The sequence below is a fragment of the Anser cygnoides genome, chromosome 24 (assembly GCF_040182565.1).
Source record: "Anser cygnoides isolate HZ-2024a breed goose chromosome 24, Taihu_goose_T2T_genome, whole genome shotgun sequence".
Classification (NCBI taxonomy): Eukaryota; Metazoa; Chordata; class Aves; order Anseriformes; family Anatidae; genus Anser; species Anser cygnoides.
Window position 1 is genome coordinate 4,738,526 of NC_089896.1, and position 9,333 is coordinate 4,747,858.

A 9,333-nucleotide genomic window follows, 5' to 3' on the forward strand; every position below is an offset into this window, starting at 1 on the left:
TGGCCTCGGCCGGGCTCAGCGCTGCCCCCGGCGGCACCACCGGGCACCGCAGCCTCCGTCCCCGCCGCCGCCCGCCCGCCTCAGGCCGCCATGGCCGCGCTGCACGCCAAGGCCGGCGGCCCCCCGCAGATCCCCGACACCCGGCGGGAGCTGGCCGAGCTGGTGAAGCGCAAGCAGGAGCTGGCGGTGAGGCGGCGGGGACGGCTCCCGGGCCGGGAGGGGACCGGGGGGCGCCGGGCAGGGCCGGGCCGGGCCTAGGCCGCGGGGCTGGAGGCGGGCGGCGGGGCCTAGGCCGCGGGGGCCGGTCCCGCTCCATGCCCCGCGCTGTGCCCGGCAGGAGACGCTGGCCAACCTGGAGCGGCAGATCTACGCCTTCGAGGGCAGCTACCTGGAGGACACGCAGATGTACGGCAACATCATCCGCGGCTGGGACCGCTACCTCACCAACCAGAAGTGAGTCCCGGCCCGGCCCCTGCCCCTGCCCCTGCCCCGGCCCGCCCCGCCGGGCCCCCCCCGCGATGCTGGTTTTCTCCGTTTTTAGGAACTCCAACAGCAAAAACGACCGGAGGAACCGCAAGTTCAAGGAGGCCGAGAGGCTCTTCAGCAAGTCCTCGGTCACCTCGGCGGCGGTGAGTGTCGGTCCTGGCGGGTCCCGCGGTGGTCACCGCTGCGGGACCACCTTTCTGTATAATATCTTCTACCTTCCCTACCTCCCCGTCCCAAGCATCTTCATTCCCACCTTGCAGTCTCTTTCAGAAACTCTTTTCCTAGCGCCTGGAGAGGTGAAGGGTAACCACAGCCAACAAGCACCCATGCTGTGCACTTGTTGTTGCCGTTCTCATCTTCTTTTTGCTCCTAACCCCTTCCTGCTGTGCCGTGCTGGTGCTTGGTTGCAAGTTCTCTGAGGCAAAGACCTGATGTGTCTTGCTCTGTGAGGCAGTTTGCCGCGCTTTTTGAGCGTGTGAAAAGTGGAGAGTGAGTTACTGCTGTCATTAACGTCCCTTTCAATTTTCTAGGCGGTCAGTGCATTAGCTGGAGTTCAAGACCAGCTCATTGAGAAGCGTAAGTCACCTCTTCATTTCTCTCTGAACTGGCAGAATTGGAAAGCGCTCAGGTTCTCACTGCAACTGAGCTTTGTCTTCGGTTCTCTGGATTCCTGCCCTCCTCACTGCCCCCCTGGAGCTCTCCCCTTCAGGGGTCCAATGCTGGTCTGCTCAGGCCAGCTCCTGAGTGCTCAGATTCAAGTAAATTCAACAGTGACACTGTAAGAAACAGGAGTAAAGTTGAGCCCAATTTGTTGCATGAACTTTTATGTTTTGTAAGAGCTTGCTGTGCATAAAATATATTTATATGGATTTGGTGCTCTTTGGAGAAAAAGGCTAGAAGAACTGAAGCAATCCGTTTCTGTTTGTGTGTCTTTCAGTCAGTTGCAAGTGATTTTAGGAGGAGCTGGGAGCTCCACTTTCGGAAACTACTTGTGAGCTCTCAATGTTTAGACCTTTCCTCCTGAGTTAGTCTTGCTGCCACTGTAACTTATGTGTTACGTGCTGATGAAGAAGCAGTGCTGCATTTCCAGTGCTTGGTACTAGAAATTTTAATTTTCATACTTCTTCCCCTAATTTTTTGAGGATATTTGCCACTTACGATTAGTTTGATTTTTTTTTTTTTTTAATATTTATGTAATTAATAGCAAATCAGATGCAATTCTAGCACGCTTCAGTCACTGGCGAGGTAGCTTGTTGTACTTCAGAACGATTTTTCAGGTTCTCTTATTTATCTCCTTGTCTAAGGCTCAGTATACCTCTGCTGCCTTACGTATTGTTGCCAGGTGTTTGACTTCTGCGCGGGGCTGCACAGGAGCTGCCTGGGATGTGAGCTGTGGGGAGGTAACCACTGGGCTCTTCTGTGTTTGTCCCACTCTAGGGGAGCCAGGCAGTGGGACAGAGAGTGACACTTCTCCAGACTTTCACAATCAGGAGAATGAGCCCAGCCAGGAAGATGCTGAAGAGCTGGATGGATCCGTGCAGGGGGTGAAACCCCAGAAAGCTGCTTCTTCCACTTCTGGGAGCCACCATAGCAGCCACAAAAAACGGAAGAACAAAAATCGACACAGGTTAGTGATACCGGCAGCCTTCTAGGAATGCCTGGTGAATGGCTAGCTGTTGTTGAATAGACTTTACTATGTGAAAGGAACTAGTAACTTGTTAGAATAATGAACAGCTCGGGTCATTTGTTTTGGTAATTCCACTTGTTTTTAAGTTGTGTGCACCATGTAGTATTCATCAGGATCCCATTGCACCCATTGTGTCACAGAGGAGAACATGCTGAGGTAGCTACACAAGCAGTCAGCACAGGGTACTAATTGCAGCTCTGGTACAGCTCTGCTTTTGACAAGGCCTTATCAATTCTCTTCTCTGTCAAGGAGAGTAAAGCTTTCTTCCCTCCAGTAGAGGAAGATTACATTGTGGCTTCCTGTGTGTGCTTCTTGATTTCTCTAGAACCGAGGAAGATAGGAATGTCAGTGCTTTCTTTGGAGAAGGAGGATGGAAAAAACAACAAAATGTTTTGGGGGTTGTGGACACTTGAGTATCTTTGCTACAATTTCCACTCCAAACCTTTCCAGTTGTCATGTTCCAAGCTGAGAGTTTTTGATTATGACATGCACGAGTTGCTTTCTCAACCTTTTTTAACTTCAGAGTGTTACTAAACTGGCCTGAAATTCATGCGAAACACATTTCCTGAACTCTGTATGATTGAATTTAGATGACCGGTTCTGGCCCTTAAGGCATGATGCAGCATAGGCTGATGGCTCAGAAATCAGAAATAATCTAACTGCTTTATAGTGATGCTCTCCCAGGGCCAACATACCCTGCTTCTTACCGTGCCTCAGAACCCCCTTGGTATAGCCCAAGGATTTCTGTGGAGTGCAATAGTGCTGTGCCCTTGGGGGAGAAAGTCTGTGGAAATCCATGGTTTTGGAAAGAAAGAGACAGAGACATAACTGCAGAGCTACACTTCTCTAGAAATGATTGCTGGAACTGATACCTAAAGATTATTAGAAGCAAAGAAGCTTTAAATAATTAAGTAAAGGAGTTTTTAAGATATTAAGTGTTGCTACCTTTGAGCTTGCTCGCATTGTGTGTGGATGGATTTCCCTCTTTGAGGGACCTTCCCGTACAATTGCAAGAGAAATGTTTTAAAGAAAAGTGGTAAAGATTCCCAAGGATTGCTGGGGGAAGGTTGGTCTGCGAGATATGGAGGTAGGTGTAGTGCTTGAATACTGTTTAACTACTTCTTCATTAGGTTTTGAGTCATTAGCATGTCTTTAATTCTTAGATCAGGATTCTCCTCCTACAGCAGTCTGAATCAGGCAAACATCCTCGAGTATTGGATGTCCTCTTTGGTTCCTTATGATCTAGGAATCAAGAGCAGTTCAGAGGTCTTTTTTTTGCCTGTAGATAATTGGAAAGAAGGTCAGCAGTAACACAAGAAACTACGTTTATAAACCAGTTCAGAGAAACAACCTGTAGAACTGAAGTACAGCATAAGAAAATTGCTATTTCAAACAAATTTTATGATTATATTCTGCACTTATATGGACAACAAACCAATCCACTGCAGATACAGTGGGGTCCAGTACAAATGCCGTAAATAATATAAATTCTTTTGCTCCATTACATAACCCAAACTTTAGTGCCAAGAGTTAGGAAGAAACTGCCCTACTGAAAGGTTGTGTTGCTTTGGGGTTTCTTCTGCATTCCTTCCACTGAAGCAGCTCGTACTGGCTACTGTCGGAGACAGAATATTGGACATGAGGAGCCCTGGTCTGATCTGGTATGGCACTTCTTATCATCCTAAGAGATACATCAGTCACATCTAAATTACAGAAGGGTTTTTGCAAGTAGTAATTGACTATTCTGTGATACTTAGCATGGCCAGATAATGAAGATAATTCAATTTGTCTGTAGCACAAACTCTGTTAAACTTGTGATTGCTGTTAATGACTATCCCCTAAATTTCAGCAGAAGAGACCAAACAATTTTCAAGTATATCTAGGTTTTAACAAAACAAAAACCAGTCCCAACCTTTTTATGGCAGATCTTGTTCAGAAGCTCTTTCATTTGCCAGCATACATTTGAGTTCTGCTCACCTGTTCCTGAAGAATTGGCCGGTGCTGGGAACAGACACCCTGGAGGTGCACTGACTCCACTTGCAAAGCTTAGGTTTTTCTAATTTAATTGCCATCAAGAGCAGTAGGGAAAGCTGGATTCAGATTGGGCAGAACTCCCGTGAATAGGCGGTTAAATTTCTAACAGTTAAAAGAGGGAATCAGATGGAAGTGTTTCTGTTGAAGCTGTCCTCTCTTCCCTCAGACCACAAAAAGGCCAAGATGATTATTTTCTGCATTCAGCAATTTTCCTGGCTACAAAGTGTTTCAGGAGAAAACAATACTGCAACCTCTTAGAAATTTGATGCTGAGAAGCTTCTGAGTTACAGATGAGTTGATGATGAGTCCTCTCTGACCAACACAGCTATTAGCTCTGGGACAGAACTGCTTTTAGAGATAGTGCTGCGGTGTCAGGGTGAATGCTGAGACAAGGGGTGGGAATGTAACCAAACTGTAATTAGATTCGGCCAATTCACCGTGTTATCTTTTTAGCTCTCTAAAGGAAGTGAGTGTAAGAGGATGTGTGTGTGTGCGTGCATTTTGAGAACATATGAATGCATAGTTGGACACATAATTTTATGGTTGTTGCCACCTCTCTGCCTGAACAAGCTTTGCTTTGCTTAGTAATCTAGACAAAGCCACTGCTTTCTGACCACCCATTTGTTTTTGCAAGCAAATCAGTTTTTTTCTTTGCCTGTGAGCTAGCACGCACTCTTAAGTACCTGATAGTTTCCTTTTTCAGCACTTAATATTCCCTCCTTAAAACTACTCTGCCTCTGTTTTAACACCTCTTTTTCCCAGAAATCCAATTGGGGAGGGGGACTCTGGATTGTCAAATCTGGAGTGCTTTTTGTGCCCAATTCTGTTTAAGATATCTTAAGAACTTTATGGCATTTGAACACTGGCTTTATTTTTTTCTTTATTTTTTTTTAGTAATCTCGCTAGGGTGGCTAATCAACTAATTTATTTAATTCATTAGTATATTAATTTCTATTGCTTTCTTCCTTTCAAATGCTGCCCCTCAGCCCGTCTGGCATGTTTGATTATGACTTTGAGTAAGTTTGACTTGAATTAGTACTTGTGCTGTGTTGTTAGTGTGTAGACACCAATGTGCCTTTTGAGACCTTTCTAACCCATAGTTTATCTGTTTAATTGTAGGTATGTATATTAGGTTAGGCTGGGAAGTTTTTTTTAAAAACAGAAAAGCGTGATGGAGGTAACATTTTATTTAATAACTTCAGCAAAATTAAATTAACTTCACTCTTCTTTACCTCTCTATTTCATTTTTAAATAGATAAACTTTTTAACTTTAAAACTTAGTTTAAAAACTGATTCTTCTGGCTTTGCTTCTTAAGGAGTTTAGTGTAGACTTGGATATTTCTTTCTGGAAAATGTAATAAACTCAGTACCTTTGACTCGTGTAATTCCTGTCATCTTAAACTCCTATCTCTATTCAAAGTAAATAACCATTACCACTATGTCTGAATAATTACCTATGGCATAGTTACACATCTAACAAATTAACATAGAGCATGCGTATTTAACCTTATTTCTTTATGCTGCGTAACTTCCCTGTGACTTTTTATTATGAACCTTTATTAACTCTTTTTTTGAATGGAACGGATTATGCATTTTGGCAAAGAATAAAGAATCCACTCTCCCTCTCTTTGCTGCTCTTTTGTCCAGTAATATTGGGACAGTGATTTGGCTCAGCCGAATTGAGAATGTGGATTGAATTAACCAAATAGTCTTTGTTGTAGCCTGTGCCATATGCAGTAGCTGGTTCTTTGAACTCTAGAGTTTGTTTAATGTATTGAAATGGACATTTCTCTTATCTTTCCAACCACAGGATTGATCTCAAGTTAAACAAAAAGCCAAGAGCCGTAAGTATCAGTGCTCTGTCATTGTTTTCATTGCTCATCCATAGACTTGAGTGGCTGACTGATCCCTAATCGTAAAAAGCCTCCTTCTGCTGTAATTTAGGATGTTGTTTTTCTTATTATGAAGTAATCGTTGTCTTGTGGATTTAACAGTAAATAAGTCCAGGCAGGCTTGTTATGAAGCTAGGTCAGAATTAAGTCACATGCACCTCTTATGAAAACAGCTGGTTTGCGTCCTTCTGTCTTGTCATGAAGTGCAATATTAAAAGCACCTGGGTTTGGTCGATGCGTTCTTGAACTAAGGTTTTGAAGGGTCCTTTCTTTTAAATGTTCAGCTACAAGAAAAAATAAATCTCTTTTCTGTTTTGCCTTCAGCTAATGGTATGTAGAAATGAGAGGAAACTTAAGAATCCCAGCTCTGCAAGCAGAGTTGGAAGTAGAAGGGTCTTAATGTGCCCGTCTTTTCCTTTCTCTGCAGGACTACTAGACTCATCAGTGATGAAGCCTCTGGGATTTAGGTCTACATGAATCCCCACCAAGAAAAATGCCAGTCAACTGAATGAGCACGATGGCAGCTCTCTGGCCAAGTGTATGCAGAAGGGAGTGGTTCACTCTAAAGAACTCAGATTGGGGGAGAAAGTCTTGGACCATGTACTTTGCATCATTTTTAAATCACCTGACTTACAGGAAGACAAAGGTGTAGTAGTAGTAGTCTTGAATTCCTGACTATTCTGTGCTTCCAGCTCAGTTGGGAACTTCCTACAATTGGCTGATCTTGCTGCTGCCACCCCTGTCATCTGTAAAACCATGGAGAGGCATTTTCTTTTCTGCTGGAGCTGGGGTATGATTCAGTTTGTCCCATCCATGTTCTAAGACTTAGGTTACTTTTTGTTACTGATACTTAGCTTCATGTGGTTTTTTTTGTTGTTTATATTTTGTTTTGTTTTTTTGGTTGTAGCTGGGAGGTTTTTTTGGTTGTTTTTGTTTTGTTTTCAACCAAAGTGTGTAGTTAATAAATTGGCTTTTGGTTTGTTTGTTTTAATCCATGTAGAGAAGGTACTTCATTTTGTGGAACATCTCAGTTTGATTCTTACGCAAGCAGAGAACAAGGTGGCTAACCATTTTCTCTAACTTTTGTTTTGAACACCATCCCCTGAAGTTTACACACTGCTTTTAGATGCAGGGAAGGCAGGAGCTCAAAGCCAACTTGCTGTTTGCTATCTTTGAGGTTGGGTGGATTCTCTTTTTAATACAAACTTCTGTCATTTGTACATAAACAATAAAAGTTACATTTGTCTCTCTTCTCATGTTCTGTTCAGTCAAAATTTTGACTCCTAGTGCTTTTTATTCTCCATCTGATCGTGAGGCCTTTGCTGGAGTTCTTCCATTTTCACATAGTAGCTGTTCCTTGTCTCATGACCCTCTGGAGGTATCCCTTGTGCTTTCTTTCCTGCGGTAGACATAACACTGAATACTTGAAAGGATTGCCAGGCACTAATCTCCGACGGTGTTCAACTAATCCTGCTTCAAGGTAGGACTTGGGTGTAAGTCAGTTCTTGCTGCTATTGGAAGAATGCCCACAGATAAGGGATGAGCAGTTTTAATTGCCACTGGAAAAATACACGGAGGGATGAATGTTAGGTGCTTCTCACAGCAGCCAAGTCAAGATACCAATGCTATTGTTGAAGTAGGCTGTGCTTTCTCAAGACAGTATATTACGTTACCTGTGCTGTAATGCCTTAGTTTGCTTAAACATTGCCAATGGAGAAAGTACCGTGCATAAAGCTGGGTCACTTGCTTTCCAGCCCCCCAGGTACTTGCATGTGCACTCGTTACAGCTGGGTGTTAATTCTGCTCTGTTATCCCTGCTTTCCTGGTGTCTTGTGTCTTACTGTTAGTAGTAGAGACTTAACTCCCACATACAACCACCCAGTCAGGGCAGTACCTGAGGGTGAAGGTAAACGCATAGGAGCAAAGTTCTCCCTTGGTCTGTTTCCTGGTTCGGCAGCTGAGGGAGCTCTGTCTTTGCTCATGGTGGGAGCTGGCTTATCCCACAGCAGAGTGAGTGGCCGGCGCTCCTGTCAGGCTGACTGCTGCTTGTCTGCGGGGAAGTTGGGATGTAATGGCTTAATGGGAGAGCAGCAAAGCTGTCCTACTTTTTTTGTGTTTTAAGTTGTTCCTCTTAAGAAGTTATATACAGTGGGATGGAAGATGTGGAAATGCCATAAACTCCTAAAAGGCCTTACTTTTCTACAGTTACAGGAAAAAGATGACTTATCTGATGGTTTCTGACTACTTGGCCTTGGTACAAAAAATGCTTTTCTCACACTGATACTGCTGTTCCAAAGCAAGGCTTACAAGAGGGCCTGAACTCAAGAGGGTCCTTGCTCCACCTCTTTGACCTCAAGGAAAGCTGTTTTTGACCAGAACATTTCCCTGCAGAGAAACAGCAAAAGGGCTCACGTATCTTGGAGACCTAGATGTACGAGCACTTTATACAGGAAAGTGTCAATCAGCTCTGCTTTCCCTGGGGTACCTATCGGTGCTGCAGGGACGAGGTGAAAATGCAACCTTTCCCGCCTCCCAGCAGTGTTTGTCCCTAAAAGAAGGGGACAGTGACTGCTCATTAGGACAGGCTCTAATGCTAGCAGCCCTGGGGAGCGAGCAGGGCTAGAAGGCTACGTGGCTACGTGGAAGGCTACTGTTTGTAGATAAAGGAACCCAGATCTGCTGATAGGCAGCTCTTCCCTCCTGTGCCCTGCTGACAGGCAGCAGCTCTTTGGCTGCCACAAGAGGTGAGATTAAAAGGCTGCGGTGCCCACTGGGTCTATTCCAGCAGAGGGAGCAGATTTGCTTGTCCCAGAGCAAGAACTGCTTGTGACGGCTCTGCAGCTGTGGTGCCAATGTAACGGGTGCTCTGATCATGCCTGGGGACACGAGCACTGTCACCTACAAAGTGGTGGGAGACAGAGCCTGAAGTCTGACTCTGGCAGTTACGCCTAAACCTTCTTTTTTAGTTCCTGAGACTGCTATTTTTCTTCTTAAACAGCCTGGGGGACTAAAGATTCCCAGGATAGCCAGGGGCTTGCCTTGAAATTGGAGTCAGAGCTGCACAGGCTCTTACCTGAATGCTAATGAAAGCTGAAAATAGTTAAATGAAGTCTCAAGTCCTTTGCTTGCTGAAGATGAAGCCTGAACAGAGTAAATGCAGGGTGGCTGACCAGCTGCTGTCCTTATGGCGACTGGAGGTAGAGCAGGAGAAACGCTAATCCCCTGCACAGCCTC

At 44.8% G+C, this 9,333-nt stretch overlaps 1 protein-coding gene across 6 annotated transcripts; it reads left to right on the forward strand.

Annotated features, from left to right (window-relative positions):
* Positions 1–27: 27 nt before the first annotated feature.
* MEAF6 (MYST/Esa1 associated factor 6) lies at positions 28–7,355 on the forward strand. Of its 6 annotated transcripts, none has more exons than XR_007166701.2 (8): positions 28–186; positions 338–453; positions 542–629; positions 1,017–1,062; positions 1,924–2,113; positions 5,327–5,384; positions 6,018–6,051; positions 6,527–7,355. XR_007166701.2 is itself a non-coding variant. In XM_048073266.2 (8 exons), the coding sequence occupies exons 1-8, from the start codon at positions 91–93 to the stop codon at positions 6,533–6,535; spliced, it is 609 nt and encodes a 202-aa protein (XP_047929223.1). In that variant the 5' UTR covers positions 28–90; the 3' UTR covers positions 6,536–7,355. The 6 variants fall into 6 exon arrangements, 4 of the variants coding, with proteins under 4 accessions (XP_047929223.1, XP_047929224.1, XP_047929225.1 ...); XM_048073266.2 differs by lacking the exon at positions 5,327–5,384 and adding an exon at positions 5,194–5,223; XR_010826533.1 differs by lacking the exons at positions 6,018–6,051; positions 6,527–7,355 and adding an exon at positions 3,695–3,834.
* Positions 7,356–9,333: the final 1,978 nt, after the last annotated feature.

Excerpts from the sequence above, each read along its gene's own strand:
- MEAF6 (XM_048073266.2), top strand. The coding sequence starts at position 91 with ATGGCCGCGCTGCACGCCAAGGCCGGCGGCCCCCCGCAGATCCCCGAC. Across the intron at positions 454-541 it reads CGCTACCTCACCAACCAGAA|GAACTCCAACAGCAAAAACG; the intron begins GTGAGTCCCGGC and ends CTCCGTTTTTAG. Across the intron at positions 2,114-5,193 it reads AAGAACAAAAATCGACACAG|CCCGTCTGGCATGTTTGATT; the intron begins GTTAGTGATACC and ends GCTGCCCCTCAG.